The sequence below is a fragment of the Mustela erminea genome, chromosome 8, assembly GCF_009829155.1.
Source record: "Mustela erminea isolate mMusErm1 chromosome 8, mMusErm1.Pri, whole genome shotgun sequence".
Lineage (NCBI taxonomy): Eukaryota > Metazoa > Chordata > Mammalia > Carnivora > Mustelidae > Mustela > Mustela erminea.
The window spans coordinates 20,450,442-20,477,126 of NC_045621.1; the positions used below are offsets into that span (position 1 = coordinate 20,450,442).

The 26,685-nt window shown below is 34.7% G+C and overlaps 1 protein-coding gene across 13 annotated transcripts in view; it reads left to right on the plus strand.

Annotated features, from left to right (window-relative positions):
• UNC80 (unc-80 homolog, NALCN channel complex subunit) overlaps positions 1-26,685 on the plus strand; it is a 228,312-nt gene that overhangs the window by 88,257 nt on the left and 113,370 nt on the right. For 8 of the 13 annotated variants that reach the window (XM_032354642.1, XM_032354650.1, XM_032354649.1 and 5 more), the window contains exons 23-25: positions 14,845-15,057; positions 18,396-18,567; positions 21,404-21,537. In XM_032354642.1, coding sequence (XP_032210533.1) covers positions 14,845-15,057; positions 18,396-18,567; positions 21,404-21,537 — 519 coding nt within the window. The remainder of the gene's footprint in view (positions 1-14,844; positions 15,058-18,395; positions 18,568-21,403; positions 21,538-26,685) is intronic. The other 5 variants (XM_032354648.1, XM_032354654.1, XM_032354651.1 and 2 more) reach the window with 1 other exon arrangement.

Below are 26,685 nucleotides of genomic sequence, written 5' to 3' on the forward strand. Positions count from 1 at the left end.
ACTCATCATATACTAATTAATTAATTAACTAACTCAACTCACGTCTATTGAGAATTTCCCATATGCCATGCATGTTGCCAACTATTAATAGGTGCAACAAACTCAACTTGTTTGAATCTTTCCTTAGGAAGATTAGATTTGCCAAGTGATCTATTGTAGAGACTTCTTAGTACAGTATTCTAAGGGGAATAAACATATGATTAACATTTATTGGGTACCTACTGTTTCCAATGGAAAAACCCTGAAGCTCAGAAGACTAACCAATAGGCCAGGGCTACACTGCCAGCCAAGGATAGAGCCAGATTAGACCTCTGTCTGTCTTCAGAGACCCTATATTTAGTACTCCACCATACTGACTGTCTTATTAAAAACTATGTGAAATCACTAAAACATGCAAAAATAATAAATTCTGTGTTTTATACATGATCACTTAAATATAAGTAAGAAAGTGAAAATGACAGAAGTTAGTTGAACAATTGTGAAATTCACAGTAAAATTATGCATTAGCACTTAATATGTGGTTTAAACTATAATGTTCCAGAGGTGCTGTCACGTCGACTTTTGTCTCAAATACTCATAGCTCTTTTGGAAGATTTTAAGACAAAACACGGTATCAAATTTCTCAAGCAGTTGCCTAACAAGATTAAAGAAAATGTTAATGACAAGTCATATTACTTCAACTAGTTGAAAAATTGATAGAAAGATATAGGCACAGCTGGCCATACACCTTGGAGAATAATGGCATGACAACCTTTGGATAACTATTAGTCAAATAAGCACCTGATGACAGAAATAACGGGTTGACCTTGACATACTGGAAAAGTCTAGGTAGGCCCCACACTCTTTTCAGAGATACTGATCTAAAATCTGCACATAAATATATATCATACAATGAACTTTACTGAGCAGTATTTAAACATTTCCACATGACAGAACAGAAGCCCCAAGAGCCAAGGTGATTTTGCTTCAGGTCCTATATGCCAGTCAGTGCTAAAACTGGGTTCAAGGGGCACCTGGGTGTCTCAGTGGGTTAAGCCTCTGCCTTTGGCTCAGGTCATGATCCCAGGGTCGGGGGATCGAACCCCGCATTGGGTTCTCTGCTCAGCAGGGAGCCTGTTTCCCCCCCTTCTCTCTCTGTCTGCCTCTGTGCCTACTTGTGATTTCTGTCTGTCAAATAAATAAATAAATAAATAATAAATAAATCTTTAAAAAAAAATAAAGTAAAACTGGGTTCAAAGCAGAATCTTCAGATTCCGTTCAGGATTCTTATAGCAGTAGCATATGCTTTCTCTGTAAGAAAGAGGCACATGCATACATATGAAATATATATATATATATATATATATTTATTTATTTATTTATATTTTATATTTTTTATTTATTTAAGTGAGAATGAGTATCCCTTGATACATTGAAAATGCACTTAGATTAATAAGATCTGCAGAATAAAGACTATAAATTATTTTTAATGTCCAAAAACATTTGGATCTATTAAAAAGTTTCCTTAACACATGCATACATGATGAATTCATGGCAAAAGGATTACCTGGCAAAATGAGACTCCTTAGTCAAGTAGTTGGAATAATTACTTTTATTAACTTTTACTAATGATATAAAAACAGACGTAGTAATTGTTTCCTATGTGGAATACTTAGGATTTATGTAAGATGTGTATCCATGGGAGGAATATGAGGCTTGTAACAGAGAAAGCAAATGAGGATTTGAAAAATAATCCCAACAAAACAAATTAGTACTTTTTTCTGAATGGAGATTATTTTAAGAGGAATATTGATGAATACTTTGATAATCAAATCTCTCGGGTGTTGAGATTTCATTCCCCCTCACCAAATGGTTTTCATACCTATTTGATTTCCAGCAGCTATAATGCTTATCATTTTCAAGGAGATGAGATTACACGGGTTTCCAGATATAAGCACATTCTGTTCCTCACTATAGCTTTACTCTGACCACTAAGTTGGATTGAAACCCATTGAAAACTTAAAATAATATTTTATTTCCCCCAAACGAGGGTATGGCCTGATAGTTACCAAATCACTAGAATCTCCTTTCTTCCTTTCTTTTGGAACCTACTATGGCACTGCTGGACCTTCTCAATGTTAAAAGTCTTATGGTAAGAAATAAAATAAAGGCGTTTGATGCCAAGAAGCTATGTCTTTTGAGTCTCAAAATAAAGAAGCCTTTTCTTATGATTGTAGACATCCAGTGAGGAGATAGCTCCATGGAGAAGTAATGAGCTCTTTGTCACTTGACTGCATTCAGTGGGGGCCATTGTACAGGGGCCTTAAAAAGTGGGTGGTTTGTATGATTTGCTTCCATACCTGAGTCTCTGATTCTAGGTCGAGGCCAAGGAGTGTGCAAAGGTTAGAATTCCAGAGTTCAGAGTTAGTAAAGGTTTAAAGGAGTGTGGTAGAGGAGCCTGGGTGGCTCAGTTAGTTAAGCATCCGACTCTTGGTTTCACCTCAGGTCATTAGGATCATGATCAGGTCAGGATCCCCTCATGCGTTGTGGGATCGAGCCCTGCATTGAGCTCCATGCTCAATGGGGAGTCTGCTTGAGGATTCTCTCTCTCTGATTCTATCCACACTTGTCCTTACTTGCTCTCACTTTCTAAAATGAATAAATAAGGAATGCCTGGGTGGCTCAGTTGGTTAAGTGTCAGACTTTCGCTCATCTCATGATCCCAGAATCATGGGATCGAGTCTGGCATTGGGTTCCTTGCTTAGCAGGGAGCCTGCTTCTCCCTCTGCCTGAGGCCCCCCCAGCCTGTGCTCTCTCTCTCTCTCTCTGTGTATGTGTCATATAAGAAAATAAAATCTTAAAAAAAAAAAAGAACTTGGTTGAATAAAAAGAGGGATAGGTAATGACAGTGGTAATTGTGGCAGTGCAGGCAGGGGTGGTAGATGATCACAATAGTAACATTTTCATTGTACTTGATAGTTGATAAAACACCTTCACATTTATTACCTTATTTATATGAGGGGAAAGGAAGCAGCCCAGGGAATAGCTCCCAACTAAGGGCACACTTAAATCCATTTTCTCAAGTATGGAGAAAAGAAGGAACTGAAGTCACTGATGAATTCTGACAAAGATACTGAGAAGAGCTGCATGTCCTACGTGCTTGAATGAGTACATTCTGTGTTTACTGTCCTTTGCACAGGTACAAAAACCACAGTTCTTCAAACTTGTTCACCTGGGTTGAGAGTGTCTCCAGATCACTCTGTCACAAATGTCTTCCATTAAATACATTTCTGGTTTTTGTTTCCTCCGTATTTGGCTTCACTTAATATCTGATTTCATCTGCTTCCTGGCTTTCAGAAATGTCTCACTGTTAAAAATATGTTTTATATGTTTTACAATGCATTTGTGGTTTTTAGCATATATATGTATGTGTAAATATAAGTAGAGGTATCTCTATTTCTATCAAATAAAAATACGAATGCAGAAATGTAGAGAAAGGTAGGTATAAATACAAATGATATCGTTGGATAGATACACAGATGTGATCTAGATGCAGATGTAGGCATCCTTATAGATTCTGCCTTTTCATTGGGTGGGCTTTGGGAGAGGAGGGAAAAATAAATGTGCTCCTTTACCATCGCATTCCCTTATGCCTCTTTCTCCCGTCTCTCCTTTAATGTGTTCTTTTGTTGGGTGTTGCATTTATTTTTAAATGCAGCTTAAATGCAATTTCTGCATTATGACATAATTTTATTCCAGATCAGCTTTCATTGTTTTATTGCTTTAATCGCAGAATGTAAATGTGACTTTTTCAAGTTTGCGATTTTCTTCAGAATTAAAAAGTATTGTTAAATGGAAGAAATATTAGAAATGTCAACTTTCAAAGTCTTGCCAATCTGCAGGTTTTGTTTTAAACAAGTCTCTTGTCTCTGTTGCTGGGACTACTCACCTTAGGGATAATTGGTTTAATTTTAAGTCTGGCACAGCTCTTCCTCTCACTCTTTCTCTTTAGTACAATTTAATAGACACGAGTGCAAGGCATTTTGGAAAAGACATGTTTTAGAAAAAAACTCATCTTGTCTCTAGGTTTATGTAATCTACAAACAAAAATAGAAAAATTAAACAATTCAAGCAAAAGGCACTTCTGTCTGTTCTCTATGTATCTTGGGTGAAATATTCTATCCCCTTTTATTCGATTTAATACACAACATGTGTAGATATAATGACTTCTAACTTATTAACATGAATAATTTGTGTTAAGAACAATTCCATGAAATCAAGAAAGTCGGTGATACTGTAGAGTTCTCTCTAGTCTGTGGGTGGAAAAAAATCTAATTCATGGTAAATTACATAGCCTCATAAATTGATAGCTTTAGGAAAGATTATATAATTTTTCTGCAAACTGGGACACTTTGGAGAGTGAAAAGGGATGCTGTCAATAATTCTACCAGTTAAACAGACATAAACTGAAAGTCTCCTGGTGAAAATGCAACCTTGGTTACCATAGGTAGATTCATACTTTCAGGTTCACTACATCAAATTTAATCCGTTATAGGGTCTTACCATCACAAGTCCACTTGGTGATCAATGCAGATTAGCTCTTTCAAGAAAATGGGAATATCTGCATAAGAGGAACTATCAAAGCAAAATCATATTGTGTTCTCTTTTGAATCATGAGAAAGGTTGATACAATTCAATAATAACCAAAACTAAATCATCAAATTACTCACTTGATGCTAATGGTATTTCTATATTATTGATTTTTTTTTATACAATTCAATAATAACCAAAACTAAATCATCAAATTATTCACTTGATGCTAGTGGTATTTCTATATTATTGATTTTTTTTTTTTTTAAAGATCCTAACTATGTGGATGCCTGGGTAGCTCAGTCATTTGGGCATCTGCCTTTAGCTCAGGTCATGATTCCAAAGACCTGGGTTCAAGTTCCGTGTTGGGTTCTTTTCTCAGCAGGGAGCCTGAGTCTCCTTCTGCCTGCTGCTCCCCCTGCTTGTGCTCTCTCTCTGTGATAAATAAATAAAATCTTAAAAAAAAAAGGGGGTCCTAACTATGAAATGTAGCACGAAAGTAATCTATTTCATAAATACATTGAGTTTAAGGGGAAAAAATTATCACATATCCACCACTACCATAAAGAATAGGACATTTCCACTTTCTTTAAAGTCCCCTGAATTCCCTTCCCTAACGGCATGTCCCCTACCCCCTACAAGACACTGCTCTCTTGAACTTTGTTTTAATCTTTCTTGTGCTTTATTTTATCACATGAGCTTTTATTCCTACGAAATATATTGGTTTTTTTTTTGCTTTGTTTGCCTGGTTTTGAAATTCATTTACGTTAAATCATGCTATCCTCTTTTTGCACCACATTAAGTTTGAGTTCATCTTTGTTGATGCTTTTAGCATTAATGTATTGATTTTCACTAATGAATGATATTTGTTTTTGATTATGTCACGGTTTATATATCCATTCTGTTAGGTGGACGTTTTTATTTTCTCCAAATTTTGGCTATTTTGTACAATGTCTTCATGAGTATTACTGCTTATGGGCCTTGATTCACAGTTTTCTAAATACACCTAGGGGTGGAATTAGTGAGTCATAATTTTATTCTATGATTCCACAGTGTGTTTCCTAATAATTGCAACAATTATTGGCACCAACGCTGTAATAAAAACTCCTATTGCTCTGTGTTCTTGTCAGTGTTTGTATTATCCAACATTTTAATTTTTAACAATCTGGTGAATTAAAGTAAAAACACTTTATATTTCAATCTAAAGTCTGAAATGTCTTTTCATGGGTCTGGTTACCTTTCATGTTTCACTTTGGGAAACGATCCCTTAATGCCTTTTGTTTATCTTTTTATTGGAGGATTATCTAACTTTGTATTGATAATTTTAAAAGAGAGTATAGATGTCAGTAAGAATCCATTTTCTGTTTTTATGTGGTATTATTTCCCACTTTCTTGCTTATTTTTATTTTATTCTTTATACTAAATCTTAGTGAAGAGAAAATTTTAGTTTGACCCATTAAGATTTTCTTTATGGCTAGCTTTTTTCTTTTTTTTAAACAACTTTTTAAAGAAATCCTTAGGTAATAAATATATTCTTATATTTTCTTCTAAAAGTTTTAATTTACATTTCATACTGAAGTCTTTACTAAAACTTACTGTGTGATTGCTGTAAGAAATTGTTTTCTTTCGTTTTTTTCCCCACATAGAAAATAGTGATCTTAGCATAATATGTTACTAGTTCATACTTTATTCTCTCATGTGTAGATAATTCATTTCATTCATTGTATTATCTTTATCCTGTGTCAGGTTTCCATACATGCATGAGTGCAATTCTGAGGGGTTTTTTTGTTTTGTTTTGTTTTGTTTCCTGTTCCATTCCCCTTCTACCCGGAGTCAAACTATTCTGTTTAATAGCTAGAACTTCTAGCATCACCCAAGTTATTCGTGGCTCTTTGCTCTTTCAGGCAAATTTTACAATTAGGTTGTCAGGTTTCATGAAAATTTTTTTTTCTTGGAATTATATTGAGTCCATTGATAAATTTAGAGATAAATGAAATTCAGTTCTGAATTGATTAGTCAAAAGTTCTAGTTTTTGAGTTAGCATAAGTAATTTTAATTTTTTTAATAATTTGTCAACTTCACCTACATTTTCATGTTTGTTGTCAAAAAAAATATCATAACATTTTCTTCTTAGTTCTTAATTTTGGCAGTATCTGTAGCTATTTTATCTGTTTTTATTCCTCGAATTGTGAGAGTTTTTTCTTTTTAGGCTTGCCAGAAATTTGTCAATTTTATTAGTCTTTTTTCATGACCTTGTTGAGTCTGTTTTATCTTCATTCTCAAATTCTTTAATTTCTGTTCTTATTTTTATTTTCTTCTCTTCGAATTCATTGGTTTATTCTTTAGCTTATTGATTGATTGCTTATCTTGTAATTTTATATTTTCTTTTCAAAATTGGCATTTAGCTATTAATTTCCCTCTAAATACTGCTTTAACTACATACTCTAAATTCTGATAAACTGTATTTTTTATTTTGTTAATTTATTTAAAAATCATTTTTAATTTCCTTAATGATTTCTTTTTGACCCATAGGCTATTTACTTGTATATGTGTGTGTTTCAATTTGTAAATTCCAAGTTTTTGTTAGGCACCCATTTGTTCCTGATTCGTTACTTCATTTTTACTGATTCTTTGGAATTAATTTAGACTTGTTTTATGAACTAGAACATTATCAATTTTCATAAATGTCCCCTTTGTGGTTAAAAAGAATGTGTAGTCTCCAATAATTGGGTACTGCATTTTGTATTAAAAATCTCATTCTTATTTACTTCTTACTGCTTTATCTGTTGATTACTAAGTTGTGTTTAAATTTTCACTCTGATGGCAAATTTTATCACATTTATACTTGTAGTTCTGACCATTTTTATTTATTTAGCAGCAGTTTAGAAGTGTGACAGATATCTGGTGCTATGAACATTTTATTATTATCTGATGACCCAGATTATTTCTAGTAATTTTTTTACTTTAAGATAGATTTTTCTCTGATACTAATACAGCTGAAACCATTTTAATTATGTTTAACATTTGCTTGGTATGTCTTTTTTTGCTGATCTTTTATTTTTACTTTTTCTATATCTTTGTGTTTTAGGTATATCTTTCATAAAAAACAGATATTTGAATTTTTTATACCACTTTAACAACTTTTTCCTCTGGGAAATTTAGTACATTTGCACAGATTGTGATTGATGATATAGATTCACTTCCTTTTTTTTTTGCTTATTTATCACTTCTTTTCATTATTTCATTGCATGCCTGTTCTTGTTTCTATTCCATGTCCTTTTTTAGATTGTGTTGGATTTAGTTTTATTTCTATTGATTTGGTTTAGCTTTGTGTTATTTATTTTCCTTCACTAGCTTACAAATCATTCTCTCTTAATACTTTTACGTACTTAAATTTAAATGAAGTCTAAAAATTAATATATTTATTCTTATCTCAAACAGTAAAATACTGTAGAAGATTTTAACCCCAACTATTGTTTGAGATTTAGTTCTATGTTGTTTTTGTTTTAACACTGACAAAGTAAACATTATTTTTGTTGAATTTGAGGAAAATTATTTTTAAATTTACCCAAAAGCTTAGCATATTCTCTGCTCACCATTTCTCCTTCCATCTCTTACATTCCTCCTAAGATCCACCCTTTTGAAGGAGACCTTTTAGAAGTTTCTTTAGTGATGATCATTTGGAAGGAAGTAGTTCTCTCAGCTAATCTACTTGAAAATGTCTTTACTTTGGTCTCATTCTTGAAAGATACTTTTGCTGGAATTATAATTATAGGCTAAAATTTTCTTTCTGTACTTCAAAGGTATTGTCCCATTCTCTTCTGGCTTAATTGACATTGTATTATGTATAGGAATATACATAATATAATCTGCCACCCCCCTCCTATTGCCTTTAATATCTTCTCTTTTGATATTTTGCAGTTTCACTGAGATTTTACTAACATATTTTTCCTAGTTGAGGTTCATAAAGTCCCTGAATCATGTAATTGACATATTATGTCTATTCTGGAAATATTTTAACTATTATCTCTTCCAAGATTATGTCTTTCACATTTTATCTAATCCTTACTTCTATAAATTGAAAAGGTCTATGATAGGTATTACCAGTTTATCCTCTGTTTTTGATAACTTCTCTTTCATATTTTTTATTTCTTTGTTTCTCTTTCTTTCTTTCTTTCTTTATTTTGTTTCTTTCTCTGTTTCTCTATACCCTGAGTAAGTTTCTGAGATATCTCTTCCATTTAACTTTGTCTAATCCCTCAGTCTTTAACTATGAGTAATTTTGCTTACTGAGGGACATTTGACAATGTCTGGAGGAATTTTTCATTGTCACAGCCTGATGATTGCTACTAGAATCTCCTGAGTAGATACCAAAAATCCTGATAAACATCTCATAATACATAGTGCACCCTTCATAAAAAGGGAATTATCTTGGCTCAAATGGTCAGTAGTGCTGAAGTTGAGGGAAAAAAAGTGATTTAATCTGTTTTTTTAAATTAAATTTTATTTTTTCCAGTGTTCCAAAATTCATTGTTTATGCACCATTAATCTGTGTTTTAATCTATACACTGTGTTTGAAATTTCAAATACTACTTTTTACTTATAGGATTTTATTTGATTCTTGTTTTAAAAGTGCCTGCTCAATTTTGATAACTTAATTCATCATACTTAGATCATTCATACAATATCCACATTAATCTTTTTTTACATTAATCTTCAAATGTATTCGATACATTAGAATTCTAATAATTGCTCTTTTTGTGGGTTTGATTCTATACTTTTTGTTTCTTCTTTTACTCATGGTGAATTTTTTAAATGTATTTTTTATGTGAACTTAACTTCTCAGATCTTAAGGAATTCCTTAAGATCTGTGTTAAACGCAGTGTTATTTACTGGACCAGCAATATCATCATCATCTGTGAGCATGTTTGAAATGCACATTTTCAGACCCTCAACAGATCTACTGAATCAGAATCTCTGTAGTGAGAACAAAAAATATATATTTTTTTATATATTCAAAAGTGACTCTAATGCACATTCAAGTTTGGAGATTTGAGAAGTACTGCTTTAAAGTATTCCTCCAGAGAGGATTTCCATTTCCCTTCTCAGGTATCTGGAAACCCAAGACCATTTTTTAAACTCTTTTTGGTGATCAAGGAGCATGGAAATAGTGTCCAGTCTAGTCCAAACTTATACAAGAATGTGAGATTTTGACTAAGAGTTCTTATGAAAGAATTTTTTTTTTTTAACTTCTGTTTTACCCAGAACCAAACCTAGTCAGGCAAGTCTACTTCTATGGGTAGATCGTTTTCCTATTCATCCATTGAAGGTGGCTCCCACCTGGGATCTGGACTTTACATAGGGGTAAATGAACTGACCTCCCCCTCTGCTTGGACCAGAAATTAACTCATGGCCCATCGAAAACATAGTCTGGCCTCTCCATAGTCAATAGAAACCCTCACGGTAATTATTCTTATGCTAGCTCACACCTGTCTCTCTTCTCCGCCCAGAATTACACTTTCTTGTAGTTTCTTCTCTCCAGTTGTCTATTATCTCAAGTTAGAAACAAAAGCAAAAACAAGATGAAGAAGTGAGGGGATATTTTATCCAGAATTTTTAGATGTCTAAACCAAAAGAAGTTTTTACACCTAATCCATCATATTGTCAGAAACAGAGGACTTCATTTGGTTTTTATAATATTTACCCAAAATATTAATGTGATCTGTGTAACTGTTAAAATGGCAAGTCATCTAGACCATGTCCTAAAAAATAATACCTGCCTATAGCCTTACAACTGAATGGTATCAGTTGCCTGCAGCTACTGTGGGAATGAGCAAGGGCAGAGGCAGCCCGTCAGTTACTTAATGATCTCAGTCAGGCAGAGAATTCAATACAGGCTAAGTAATAAATACTGACTCACAAGCACATGCCCTCTAGCAAATGAGCTTCCATTGTATACTAGGATCCATAATAACTGCCTAGTCCCACTAGTTTTAAACAAGTAGGTATCCTGAACCAGCAAGAGCTTTAGATTTTATGGTAAGGCAATAAAAATATTATGTAATTCCCCAGGGGCCAACATAAAATATTCAGTCTTTTAAAATAGTTAGTTCCTGTCCAGTGTTTTTATATGAGTTTTCAGAATCAGGGCTTCTTCTCACATAATAAGTTAAGATATAGTCCTTCAGGGAAAGGAATATATTACAATTATAACCTTCAATTAACCATCGTATCTTGGTAACAATATTTTCTAAGTCCCCAGGCAAAATAAAGCACAGCTGTTTGAATTAGTGTTCCAATTCTTGCCTTCACTTTCATAAAGGAAGCATTCAATATACATAATGATCTGATAAAAATGCAGGAAAAAGTGACAAAGAAAGTCAAGGAAAAGTAGCCAGCACTTGAAGTTTTCTCTCTGTAGAATGTTAGAGAAAACCATGCTGCGGAATGACATTCTTAGGACATTTTGTAACTTTAACTGAACAGCTCTGTAGGCATTATAGAGAAGACCTTATGTAAGAGCAAACCATATGAAATTGTTAGTATTCAACTATTTTTTACTTTCAAGCTTACAAATTCCATATGATCTAACCTCATATTTTAGGTCAATCAAATCATCCCAGTTAAAATTGATTCTTGCTTGTCTAAAACTGTGAAGTTGTGTTATAACTGAATTGAAGCCTCACAGGGCATTATGGAACATAAAAAGGTGATCTTACAGACATGCTAATAAGAAAAAAATTTAAATATGCCTACTTTTCCTTCAGGACCACTAGTAAAAATTCTCTGTGGTATACCAATGGTATCAAATTTTGTTTAGATGTTCGCTTTTGACTATGCTCTGATACTCTGTGGTTCTTTTCATCCATGCAGCGTTCTTCTGATTCATTTTTCTCCATTTGTGCTGTTTTTCTCTGTGATGTGAATCCATCCTTATCCATTCTGTCATGTCTCCATTTTTTGCTGCTTCTTCAGATTGTGCTGAGTTATAAGAGGTAAGCTCCATCAAAAGAGGAAAAATTGACTCTTCTTTGTGTCCAGGAAGAATCTGTTGTCCAAGGTATTCAATAATACTGCCCCTAAGAATCAATACTTTCTAAACTATACTTTGAAAGGAATTTATAAAGGAAATAGTTCCCCATAGCCACATTTACACTAGAATGCCTCGAATGCTCTTCATACACAGTGTGATGTCTGTACTTACTGCTAAGTGTCTTCTACGAGGATGCACAGTAGAGTTCTTGGTTTTGTAAAGTCCTCAACAACTCCCTCCACTGTCTGTACAGTACAATATACTGTAATACCCCCCAGAAAGTACTAGTATTCAGTGCCATCTTGACTATAGGGTTTCAAGCCTGTTTTCATCTACCAGGTTCATGAGGATTATGATTATAAGGCAATATTTGAGTTACTCTATGTCCCTTAATGCAGAAAGCAACATTTCCAAAAGCTACCTGGTTTTACAATTTACATGGATCAAATTCGGCAGGTAATAATCACCCCTCCCTTTAAGATTGTGCTGCCTCAGGTAATGGGAATTATTTCCATATTGATCTCAATTTCATTTCCAAACTTTAGGATTTCCTAGGGTCAGTAACTGGTGTAATATCTGAGTTTTATTATAACTTGCTTTGAAGAACAGAAAATCAAAACTGCTTTTCATTCAAAATGCCCTGACCTTCCTAAGCAACTAAAACCATTTTTTTTTTTTTTCTGAAGACGGCTAACCAATCTACATAGGAAAACTCACAAAGCACAATTTGGATTTCTCATTCATCTATTGTCATCTAAAGTTAATGGCAATAAAAAGGTCCTCTGCCTCATACATTTGTGTGGGTTAAGTTTTGCCCTTGATAATCTTGTGAGATCCAGAGTATATGACATAATGCTACCTCAGCAGTAATTCTGTTGTCCTGACATTAAAGCAATGAATCCCATTGCTTTGTATTGGGAATGTGTCAAAATGTGATGGGCTAAAGAATAAATTCCCATGGCTCACCTTGCCCTCCAGACTTCCATATGTTTTCAGGGACAGATGTTCAAACATTTTCCAGACACAGATTAGCATATCTGAAATGTTTAATAAAATAAATATTTAATTCAGGAGAAGAGTGTAGGCATTTAATCTGTATGTTATGGTACCACAATATTGATAGGTTTGATGAAGAAGTCATTTTACCCTCCGCAGTCTATTCCCGCAGTCTATGAAAGATAGGTTCTCACCATTAGCATTCATCTTGTATTCTGCCTTTTCACATAAGTTAACTTTATAAATAGTAGCAATACATCACATGTTTTGTGAAGTTAAGTTCCTACATAAATATATCTCATTGGAATTCTTGATGGCTTCCTTTTAGTTGTGGACAATGAGAAAATGCTTAAAGGGCTAACTTACTTGAATCATTCAGTGTGCTTGAGATACTGTGGTACTCAAAGTATGAAATAATCAACTCTGCCTGAGAGAAAAGAGATTAAGAAAGGCTTCTTAGAGGAGATATCTTATTCCTAAAAGTGGAAATTTGCCATATGGGAAAGGGGTTTAACATCTCCCACAAATGATGGAAAGAACATATGAAAAGGTGTAAGATATCATATTTGGGTGACTATAACCAGTTTGATGTAGTTAGATCATAAGTACTTGATAGAGGGATAGAAAGGGAGATGAATCAGATAACAAAGGCTGAGTATCTTTATTCATGTTATTATTGATGTAGATGGACCCTATAATAAATTTTAAATAGGAAAATGATGTGATCATATAGTAACATTACATGACATTAATGCCCCATTTTTTTTTATTTTATTTTTTTAATTAATTTTTTTTTTATTCAGAAAGGATGAATACCCAACTTTTGTAATGCCCCATTTTTAAACAACAACTTTCTACATGCCTTCTAGAAATCATCTTTTGCCAAGATTTAGATGTATATTAAGACAATACAGAAACTGAATGGGAACTAGCATAGATTTGGGCATTAGAGAGACCTGGTATTGAATCCTCCAGTCACCTCTTCCCCACTGTTTGATGGTAGAAAAATTATATCTCATTTTTTAAAAACATTGAAATGAAGATATTATTTCTAGACCAGAGATTTGTTATTATAATTAAGAATTACAACTCATAAAAACTAACTGGCATGTAATTGATATTCTCTATATATTAGCCCCTAGTTTAACATTGTAGATCAAGGCATTAAAAATATTGTTGTTTGAAGTTATGGAAAATGTTTCAATTTGAAAACCTGTGGTTACTAATCAACATATGATTATTGCGTAACTCTGAGGTGATGCCTAATGGTGTGATGTATTTTTTTAAAGCAGGCACAAGTTAAAATACACATTATTTATTGATGTGTGTATTTTTTATGACCTGTTGACCTTCCAGGGAAACTTCATGCTCCTTCCCTAATTTATTTATCTATTTAGCTTGTAAAGACTTCAGTAGGTAGCTGATACTTACCAGTTTCTGGGTATCAACTAAAAGCTGTTTCTTTTTCTTTTTTTTTTTCAAATAAAAATCTTGACATGACATCGTCTTGACATGACAAGATGGAACCATATTTCTATTTTGCTGAAGAAATGTTTTTAATTGATAAATGCATTTATCAATTAAATAATTTTCTCTTTGTCAAACATTTTCAATTGAAACCATGCCTATTTAAGCAGAAATTGATCTGTTATTCACGACAAAGGAGAAAAAGGACTAACTCAACAAACTCTAATAAGTACTTCCTTTTCTACTAGCCAAAATGTGCAGAAACAGCAGAAACAGAAAGAGTACTTCTTTGGAACATGTGGATGGTCATAAATAACAGCTTATTCTTGGAACAAAAACACTATTGACTCCCTTGATTAGCATAAGACTAATTCTAGAAATTGAATATTTGTTTGCTTCAGGTTAAAATTTTAGGTTTAAGAACAGTTTCATATTGAAAAATTCTTTGAAAATCATCTTGCTCTCACATTCAAATCCCAGCTGCCTCTTAACTATGCAAAGATAGAGTCATGAAATTACTTGTGATTCTTCAAAAGGGGAAAACTAAACACAGAAATCTACTTAAAATATCTAATTCTTCCATATCCTAATTTGCCTTTAAGGATTCATTTTCCAGAATTCCCACTACCATTAACCATGATAATACTATCCTGGGAAATATTGCTAACCTAAATCAAGATATGGAGAATAAGAGAAACTAAGAGTACATAGTAATTCCATGAAGGTCAGCCTATTTTTCATTAATCCCACATCATTCTTTCCTTAATAACCATCCTCAGGAAGCTCCTGTGGTAGCCAGAGCAGCTCTGTTCCTGGAATGTGCCCGGTTTGTTCACCGCTGTAACCGTGGCAACTGGCCAGAGTGGATGAAAGGGCATCATGTGAATATCACCAAGAAAGGACTTTCCAGGGGCCGCTCTCCCATCGTGGGCAACAAACGGAACCAGAAACTGCAGTGGAATGCTGCCAAGCTCTTCTACCAATGGGGAGACGTGAGCTTTTGATTTTCTTATCTAAATGTTGGGGTACTTGAGTGAAGTGAAAAAGTTCTGTGTTTATGTTGTTTGGGAGACAATTTATTAAGTGTCTGTTATGTACCAGGCGCTGAACAAAACATCTTAAAGGAAATAAACTTTAATTCATTTTATCTTCCCAGTAAATCTAGGAAGTTAGACATTATCTCCTCTTTTTCCTTGGTCCTCTGTCTCCTCGCTGCCCCCCTCCATAAATGTAGACATTCCCAGAATTTGTTATAATTTTTTTGTGCATAACCTCCTCCAGGACTACATTTATTCCTGTGTTTTCAACTGTAACATATATTCCAGTGGCACAGACTTCTCTATCCATAGCACCATTCAGATCCCACGGCAACACTGCCAACTGCACTCCGGAGGTAGTCACTTAATACCCTGAAACACAATCTGACCAAAGCAAAACTCTTCTTCCCATATAAACACACCCCCATCTGCAAGCCTTCCTGAACTTTCTATTCTTACAAATGGTACCAGCATTCTCAAAGACGATAGCCTTTGAACATATTCCAACCTTCCTTCCCTTACTGATTCCACCTCTTCTATGTTCCCAAGGTCGTATTAGGTCATATTTTTATTCCTTCTCATCTGGATGACTAAGATATTTTCCTATTTGGTCTCCTTCCCACAGTCTCCCCTCATCTGACCCATCCTACACACTGTCAGTGAAATGATCTCCATATGGCAGAGCCCATCTAAAAGCAGAACGTTCATACTTATCTCCTGGCTTCCAGATTTGCCCCCTCTAATTCATTCTCCAAGCTGCGCTCACAGTGATTAGACTAAAATGCAAATCAGATGGTGTTTCTTACCCACTTATAATGCTTCAGTGGCTCTCCTTTTCCCTTGGGATAAAACCCAAATTGCTTAGTCTGGCATCACTGCTCTCTCTTAGTATTCAAAACATACCAAGCTTATGGATGATGAAGTCAAATGAGCTAATATATCTAAAAGACCATTAATCTCAATCCTTTGTGTCTAAGAGGTATTCAATGATAATAAGTTATTACATTAATTTTTGAAAGGTTACATGGTTCGTGCATTTCTAGGCAGTTAACACTGAGTCTCTTGAATGAATAAGTGTTCTCCCTCATGCACACATTACCTTTCATCCTGCTTTAGAATACGAAATGAAGTTCAGCTTCAAGAACTGTGAGATCTAGTCCCAGTCTACCTTGTCAGCCTTCGGGCACTTGATTTCCTGTCACGAAATTGTGCTTGCACCAAGTGGCTCACTTGTCAGTCTCTGAACATGTCAGTGCACTTCCTTGATGGATCTTTTGGAACTCTCCATCTGGAGTGTTCACTTCTCCCCTTCACCGTTAGCCAAAGTTAGCCATTAGCTCCATTAACCTTTAGCCAATTCTTCAAAATCTACTGCAAAGAGACACTCTGTGATTTCCTGAACCAAATCTAATCTGTCCATCTTCTGAACTATTGAGAGTGTTTTCATCTCTTTTGATATTTAATGTGTTAATTTGATGTGTTGTTGCCTCCCCCAAGAGACTGTAAGCTCCTTGAAGGGAAGAGCATAACGCAGACATGCTGCATTCGAATCTCAGATCACAGTTTGCTGAGCCACCTTGAGCAAGACTTTCAACCTCTCTAACCTTCCCAGTTGCCAAACAGTGAAACTTCTAAATGAAGGTTTATAATCTACTAGGGCACAGGAAGCAAAGATACTGATGTACTGTAACAACTTATTCAACTCTGTTTTATTTAATACCTAACACATGACTTCACTTAATAAAGATTTGATGAATGAAGAAAGGAACAAACATGGTCAAGCCATTTTTTTTTTTTTTTTAGCCTTGGAAGAGACATAGAGCTCTAAATTATTATTCAGACATTTAGTTTTATCCAAGACAAGTTCATTTTCTGAGCAACCCTTTAAGCTTTATGAACTGTGGCTTTAACTTAAATTGCTCAGTGTCAATATCCTAGAATGATTCATGCAGATTTTTTTCCCCTTTGAATCTCACTATTACGTTTATTGGCTCCACTCCAGATTCCTAATTGCATATCTCCTTCTTTAGAGAAGATCTCCAAAATAGTAGCATCAGGACAAGGTTTTTCTGTTGAAGTAGTAGTTTTTGTTTTTATGTTTTGTTTCATTTGTTTAAACTCCTCAGGTTAGTGGTTGAATTTTTAGGAAGTCATGATATCTTTTTTACGCTGCTTTCTTTCTCTTTGATAGAGTTTTTATTACTTACCACTTAATTTCAGAGTTTAAGGAGAAATTTTTGCTTCCAGATAGCCAAGACATTCAAACAAATTGTTTTTTCATTTGAAGACATATCTTTGTCAGTTTATAATAGAAAGTCTAATTTCATGCATGCCCAGGTCTAGCAATTTCTCTAAATATTTGAAAGAAGTAATATAGGAATGAAGAAGAAAATTAGCTGGAACTTTGTTCTTACTAATGCACAGAGTAATCAAGCTCTCAAACCCCAAGTTCAGTTTTCATTTTAGCTTTTGACTCTCCTTTCTAAGCACATGTCTCTTCCTGTCTTGCACACAGTATATAATTGGAAAATAAAAGAATCAGAAAGAGGTGGCATATTTTGTCTCTTTCTGGAAAATTCCTTTTGGTAAATCAGACAGTAGTGCACGATGATTCAGAAGAACAGATAGCAAGTATTGGTTCTATGTTGATGTTGGATACTTTACCAAAGGAATAGTTAGTGTTTCTTACTAGTACATAAAGTATCATAGAGTGAGGGAACAAAGTCTATTGAAAAAAAAAACCATTAATTGTGTATCTAATGGCAGATGTAAATAAAACTGCTGTACTAGAATTCATGTCAACTTCCGACTCATTAGCATGGCAGTGAGATTCTCATAAAACAGCATAATCATAAACACTCTGAGGAACTGTGAGTTCTTGTTTGTTTGTTTTTAACTATAACAAAATCCTCTATTAAAAACATCTGCATACTCCCATATAGGAAACCTATAAAACAAATGACCTTCAAGTAAGTGGAAATAGTTTCCCAAAAAAATTTGTATGAGAACACAAAGGTCTTGTTCAGGTTCCTACAAGTCTTTAAATGACCTTGGAGATGAAGATGACATCAGTGCCATCCACCTCTGCGTTTCCACATAGGGAAACATGGTGGCAATACCACCATGGCGCATAGAGGAGGCTTTTGCTGTATGTTTAAGGATCAGTTTCTTGGTTTCATGTGTCCTAGTAGTTTATACATTGCCCATTACAGTTGCTTATTACCTCTGTAATGTACGAGCCTATTTTGCAGTCTGACATACTTGATGCTATTTTTTTTTTCTTCCCATGGCAGGCGATTGGTGTCCGGCTGAATGAGCTGTGCCACGGGGAAAGTGAGAGCCCCGCCAACCTGCTGGGTCTCATTTATGATGAGGAGACCAAGAGGAGACTGAGAAAGGAGGATGAGGAGGAAGACTTTTTAGATGACAGTAAGGCGACTCCCTTTACTACAAGAACCCCTGCTTGTAAGAATCTCTGCTTTAGGAGCACTTAATATTCCTCTTTCCTCTTTCACATTCTTACCACCTTCCCATGTCTCCCCACTGCACCTTTTCCCCTATTCCCTGTGCATGGATGTAATGCATGTGCATAAAGCCCCATAAAGAGAAGATGAGGACCAGAATGAGAAGACAATACACAGAGACAAGGAGTTGCAGGCGATACAGAGCTCCATTGCCTTATAGTCTGTGACTCATACTATAATATAAAAATTAGTTTTAGACCTCTCTGAGAAAATATAACAGTAAATTACTGACCCAGCAGAGGATTAATCAGGTTTTACATTTTTTTATGACTCTTGGAAATTAAAAATTATATATATACCAAGTAGACTTGAACGTGAACTGCTTCTCAGATGATTAAAATAGTGGATTGCTTAGAATAATTACTGTATTTAACATGAATTTAAAATAGTAAATAATTCGGGTGGTTAGACAGTGAGTATCTGCTGTACTTATTTGTTAAAATTAGAAGCTTGTCCCACCATAGAAGAATAGAGACAAAGAGATTCCTGTGCATTCCTCTTCAACACCATTTTGTTCATACATGTGTTCTACACCATACAATCTTGTTGTGTATGTGTACCACTGCCTTTTATGAACCATTCAGTTCCTCCATGGTATTGGAATTAGTAATATTATCTGAGGAAGAGAGTGAGGCCTCTTTCTCTTGTCTTTCTGTAGTGATTTGAAATTCAAACTCCCTGATTATGTTAAAAACTGTTCTTAGTTAAGCGATGCCAAGCCTACTTCATCTTTCCAGCCAAGAAATGTAAAAGGATGCCTAGGGTGTAACAGTGTGCATAATTAAATAATAATAAAAGAAAACTTTTTGCCTTCTTTCCACTTTTATACCAAGGATTTCTTTTTTTTGGAGTTTTTTATTTTTTCTTCATCTTTTTGCCCTTTCTCAGCCTTTATCATATCAGAGCCAATTTTCTTGACTTAGCTGTTGACAAAACACCACATTCTGACATCAGTCTTTCAGCTACCAGTGAATGTTCACCCTCAAAGACTCCATCAAGTTCATAAGTCTAGACTATCCTGGAATGCCTCTGAATTGTAGAATGGAGAATGGAATTGAGTCTGGTCCTTAGGACCACTTGAGGACTATCCAGCAAATGCAGAACCGAATAAAGGCCTACTGAAGCCATCCCCAAACTGCCCTGGATGTCCTAGGGGTCTTTCAGAACGGAGAGGAGCTGAAGCAGTGTTAGATGGATACATTCTCATGGGCCAAAATGAACTTTAATTTCCATGAAACTACATAAGTATCCTTTACCAACATATTATGCCTGGTACTTAAGCTATTTGATGAGAGCATGTAGGACTCATCCTTGTTCATTTTAACAATATTTCAGATGATAGTCATGAAAATGTCTGGACTAAGACCAAGTCCATTGTTTATAGGAATGACCAGAAGAGTGGATGATAACCTCGGGACAAATCCAGAAGCTTATGCTGAATATTTATTGTTAGATTGTTATTTAAAAACTATTGGACATCCAGATAATTTCTAGAGTTATGCAGTCTCCATTGAATATAAGATTGGAATGTCTGGCTTAGTTTCACTTTCCTGTCATTTCATAGCTCATCTTGCACTTAAAAAAATAATTATAGCTCAAGTAAGTATCAGTCTAGAAATTCTAGAGGAGCTGGTCTCTTTGGTCCTTAGTAAGAGGAAGTCCCTATCCATGATTTATCCCTGGAGAAAAAAAATAATGGTTTTCATGAGGAAATGATAATCAAGTATCTTCAGAAAGAACATAATTTCCACCCATTCTCAGTATAAGCCATGAGATAGATATAGATGATATAGATATAGATATAGATATAGATATAGATATAGATATAGATATCCTCTTCAATTAAGAAAACCTAATACACAGGAAATATTTTAGAAATATGTTTTGGAATGTTGATATGTAATGATATTGTGATTGCTTGATGTCTTGATTCAAAATAGGTAAGTATATTCTTTCTCTTAAGAGAGGCAGAACTCAATATTGCTTTGGTCTTCTTTTCTGAATGCTGATAAGCAATCAGTGTTATTTCTGCAGGCTTAGTGACGACATGTATCTGAGAACTAATCCTAAGAATTTTAAAAGTCTCTGGTTCACCTTGGCCATTATCTGCCTTTAGAGCAAAATCTGGGTCTATGATGGAGGCAATATTCTACTCACTCAAAGGCTGGTATTCTTCAGAGCAAAGCAGAGTATTTGCATACTTCTAGTGTAGCTATGCTTTAATATGATAGGCTAACTTGTATAAAGTGTATGATAGAGGTGATCAAGTATGCCTTGATCTGCACCTTCTGCACCTCTGCTGCAGAAACACATCTGGGCATCACTGTCCTCAACAAAAATATCTCTCATAAAATGAACTGGTGAGATTTTTGTAGTGCCAAAGCTAGTTCACCACCCTGTACATAGTCTACATCTGATTAAATTAGCAATGTGAAAATCTTACAAGACTGCTTTCCATTTCTGTTTCTGTTAAGAGGCTTTCTAGCTTGGTGGGCTGTGTTTTGTTCCTCTATGAGCCTTAGGAAAATAATTTCGTTCTTACTGATTGATATTTCAATCCCAGGGAACTCACTAAATTGAATTACAAAATGGAGGAAGAGGGAGGTATAGGTAATGCACAGATTGCAGTAAATGGAATAGGTCAATTGAACATGAATAGGTAACATTCTCATATACAATTTCATTTTGGACATGTGTAGCTTTGTCCATCAAACTGTGCCTCTCTGTATTTTTTTTATTGGTGTGTTTATTTATGAAGGAACTCTTTCATTCCATAGGTACTGTGAACCCCTCTAAATGTGGCTGTCCCTTTGCCTTGAAGATGGCAGCGTGCCAGCTTCTCCTGGAGATCACTACCTTCCTGCGAGAAACCTTTTCTTGCCTGCCCAGACCACGCACTGAGCCGCTGGTGGTAAGTAAAGTATGGGTATTAACAATCTGGCTACTCAGAGAGGCCCGATAAGTGGCTAGGGTTTGAGTATCCACAGTTCCCTCAAATGCCAAATGGCCACATGTATCATATAACTTAAAAAATTCAACCAAGGGATCTTCATATATAAAAATCTCATTTTTTCCTCTTACAAAAACAAACAAACAAAAACAGTCCTCCCAAAGAAAAATAATAACTCTGAAGTTGACCTTAAAATTACTGAAGATAGCACCACTGAGTAAAATATTAGACTGATCACTGTCAGTCATGCTAGGAATGTCTAAGACCATTTGCACCAAGAAGAGATCTTAGAGCTAGCCATCTGGGAGACACAGAGTCCATGGAAATGAAGAGTGTGCTCCAAATTGGAATTGTGAGTAGGATTCTAAAGGTGAAAACCATAAGATTACATAACTTGTTTGAAAAGAATTATGATTGGTGCTGGCACAGTTTAAACTAACTAATACAGGATTGGCTATTTAGCTAACAGGTGTTACATGATCTCTATTTTAATCCAAAGTAGAAGGATGTGTTCCAGAAGGCAGTGGAGTTGCAGTCGATAAATGGCAATTTACAAAAGTAAGAGCTTCATGGTGTTCTGTGATGTGAGACAGGAGACGTGCCTAGGCCCTACTTCCTCAGTATCCTTTGGTCTCTATTTTGAGTGACTCTCTTAGCAATGCTTACTTCCTTGTGAATCTTCTCTCATATGCTTTTAGGTTCCTTTACTCTGCAAACTATGCGGAGTTTTACGGCCAGCATTTTTTAGAAATTACTGACAGGATTTTTTTGTCATAAAAATTTAACAGCTCATAAATCCATATAGAAATGTGCTTCCAGTGAATTTTCTCATTTAAGTTATGGGCAGAAAGACTTAAGTATTTAACATGTAAACATCTCTGAACATATATTTTTATTCCTGCCATACTTCGTACAGGTACAAATAGGCAGAAGACTACGTACACACACGCACGCATGTACACACCCATACTTCTGCACCCATCAAGGCCTGATTTGTTTAGCAGAGTACTCCAACACTCTGTAGAGGCCAGGCATCTTCACAGAGTGTGTGGGATGGGCACATCTCAGAGTTGCTTTTCCTTGGCCCTTAGTTCTCTAAGAGGCACCAACTTTCCAGTGGTTCTTGCATTACAACATCCAGCCAGAGCTGAGAAACCAGACAAATTCTTTTTTATTTTCCCCTTACACAAGACTTAGACTACTCTACCAGAAAAAGTGTTACACAATCTATGCACTTCTATTTTCACCAATGTTATAGTTCACCAGCTCTCCTGCTTTTTTAACCACGCTAGGCATGAACAAAGCCATACCCCAATCCCTGGGGAGAAACAAAAGAATCGGTGCTATTATCCCTGAGCACTGCCTCTACCTCTGGTTTTCCAATATTTGGAAAACTTGTTCCCTCACACTCTAAAACATAAAATGGGTATTTTCAAGTTGGAAACATTTGTGGGTAAAATGTATGTTTTCAGGAGAAACATACAGGAATTTGGACTGTGAAACTACATTATTTGCTGTGAGAAAGGAAGTTTCTCCTATTGTTCTTATTCCATTTTCCTATTAACCTGGGCTTTTAATTTTCTGAATGTTTCCTTTACTATTATATTGAAACTACTCTATAAAATCAGTGCAAGGTCAACACATGTGTTTAAAATCAAGTGGAATGAAATATCTGATCTGTAATAATATCTCTATTAGTGCTATTTTGTACATTCTAATTATACTGAAACGTTCATAAAAGCACTTATCTCCTTTTCATATTTCAAATTTTTATTTGATCACCATTCTGATGCATTGGGGTTTAAAGAAATAAGAGTCTTAAAGTTTGATTCAGTTATTTTTGTTCTCTGTTTCAATTCTATAAAGCTAGAGTTTAATGTTCCTTATTATTACAGTAAATTGCATTTAAAAATCTATCAAAACTTTTAAAAAGTACTGTAGAACCAATAGCAGACGAGTGGAAAATGGCAAGAAATTAGGCTAAAACAGAGCCTTCAGTCATTCAGTCAAGGCGAGGGAAGTGTTCACGGCTGCATCACCTTTAACAAGGCCTTAGAGATCCTTCATTCATTACATTGGGATTTTTATTGTCCAGGGTAGGTACACATTATATTGTGATGTGACCTTTATAAAGTAAATAGGAAGCTTTTTCTCATGTTTAATCTAACTTTAGTTGATGGGGGAAAAAAAAAAACAACCCATACACACACACCTCGAGTTATATTCAAACCTACTATAAACAGTGAGTTTAATGAAACTGTTTTACCAACACAGAACCTGTAAATTCAGCAGTTGTTCTTTAAGAAATTGTACTAAACAGTGAGTCTAACAATTTAAGCATAAATACCATCAAAATGAACTATTATAAAGTTTTAACAAAATGCTTCCTGCAAGGGTAGTTACAGATCTTGAAAACAATTTTTTTAGTTCAGTTACATTTTTAATAACAGTAAAAATAATAAATATCCTAATGTTCAAAATAATAAAAGTATAAGGTAACAAAATAATCACAGTAGAAGCTATAGATATTCAAGAATCTGTGGTTTGAGGATGGAAGAAAATCAGGGATGTAAACTTTCTATCAAGAGAAAAAGTCTGTCTGGCAGAAATTGCCGTAACACCCTTCCCAAAAGGGTGAAATTTCTGTTTGAAAAATGTCCTAGTTACAACCAAAATGTAGAAGAGAAAGCAAAAGAACCAAAAGTACAATAATCTAAACAAAAGTTAATTAGTTTAACCATAGTTGTTTTTTGGATAGGGTCAGGAAATCTCTGGAGGCCACTCACTGGATTGGTTGGGGGACAGAGGTAAAAGAAAAGGCAAAATGATATCAAAGATTTTAAAAGTTGATAAAAAAATAATTTTACCAACATAAAATTTTTTTCCCAGACCCCTAGATGTCACTTGAATAATGTGCTTTTTTTAAAGAGCTTGTGGTAATATATTTATTCAATGTTTTCATAAACCATACTAATAAATAATATATTTTTAAAAGGAAAAAGCATTTTACAGGATTTATAATCTAAAATAACATAATAATCAAATCTTTTTTAAAATATCAACTTCCAAACTTGAGAACAATAAAGAAATAACAGAGATAATTTTGTTCATAAAATTGCTGGTCTATTCAAATGTTTACCAATTGAATTAGTAAAATCAATAACCAGTGGCTAAACAACTTGAATTAAAACAAATAATTCCGATCCAATGGATAGATGAGTCTACAATAATAAACCTTGAGGAAGTCTGTCATCTACATTCATTCATTAGAGAAAGCAACATATTGGATCCTTGGGTGAAAGACTGTGCTGTGACTATACCAAATATGCTGATGGACTTAAACAAATCAGCTTATAAAAAAATATATTGCTGCATTCCAAATATTCCTAAAGTTAAAAAATTAGAAGCACACAATTTACATATACCAAGACTAACTGATGCATATTTATTGGGAGGAAGACTATGAACAAAAGGTGGAGGGACACCGGGTGGCTCAGTGGGTTGGACGACTGCCTTCTGCTCAGGTCATGATCCCGGAGTCCTGGGATTGAGTCCCGCATTGGGCTCCCAGCTCCACGGGAAGTCTGCTTCTCTCTCTGACCTTCTCCTCGCTCATGTTCTCTCTCACTGTCTCTCTCTCAAATAAATAAATAAAATCCTTTAAAAAAAAAAGGTGGTATCATAGTTAGAGAAGAGGGGGTAATACAGAGATAAATATATTGAAACAGGAGAACCAACACCTAAAAAATTACCTCCTGGTGTGAAATATAAGAGTGGCCCTGAGAAGGAGGCAGAAGGGCCATGGTTGACCAAAGAAGCTGCTGGAAAAAACTGAAGAATCTTTCTGTAAGAAGGCAGATTTGAATATAGTTTTGAAAGAGAGATGGGATTTTGACTAATGGATAAAAGAAGACATTAAAAGAGATAATGACTTTTGAGAATCATAGTTGTTATATTATTTTTTATCCCAAGTAAGAAATTTATATAATTAAGTTTGGTTAACAAAATACAAAGTATTTTAGGTTTTCTACTTTTTTCTAAAAGGAATTAATTTCAGGGGAACAATTGTATTCTTAGAATATTTTTTGACAATGGTAAATGCATTCCATGTAGTTCTTTTATTTTCAAGATGTGATCTAATTTTCTGGTACCAAAGTATAATGTCTCTTCTTAATTAAAAGGAAAAGAAGAAACACTGTGTAAAGTCTATAAAGTTTCATTTATTAGGGGCACCTGGGTGGCAGGCACCATTGGTTAAGTGTCGGATTCCTGGTTTGGGTTTAAGTCATGATCTTAGGATTGTGAGATTGAGCCCTACATCAGGGTCTACACTTAGCATAGAGTCTGCTTGGGATTCTCTCTCCCTCTCCATCTAACCCTCCGGCTTGTGTTCTTTCTCTCTCTCTCTCTGTCCAATAAATAAATCTTTTTTTAAAAAGTTTCATTTATTAATAACAATTGAAAACATAAAATTTCTATCTTGGTACAAAATGAACTTTTAAAAAATGTTTTTGTTTTCCATATCTATATGAATCTGAGGACTTCGATCATATTTAGGAAAAATGCTCTATAGAAATAAAATCAGCATTTTATATATTTTTCCTTTATCAGGTCCTCTAAAATTTTTTTTTACAGATTTACAGATATGATCTTCTGATTGAATAAATCTGCATTCACAGAATTAGGTCAGTTTTCAATTTGGGGCCTCATTGACCAAACTCCAACCAAACACGTCCCCTCTCCAAGGCTTACATTAGGGTATGGGTTCACACTGTTCATAAGCAGATAGTCATGGGACTCCTCTTGTACTTCTAGAAGGGAGGAAGCAGTTCCTCCAATGCCTGGTCATATTTTGAGCCTCTGGACCTCACATATGAAACTTCTTTTTTTTTTTTTTTAATTGTGCTATGTTAGTCACCATACGTATATGAAACTTCTTAAGTCTGAACTGCCCATTTCTACTTGTTTGCTGAGCTACCTTTAAATACTCACAAGACTCCAATATCACTTCTTTACTCATTTTCTATTTATGCAGAAGCTTGGCTGCTTAAAACAGCAAAAACATGCTACCTTACAGTTCTAGAAATCAGAAGTCTGACAAGAGTGTCA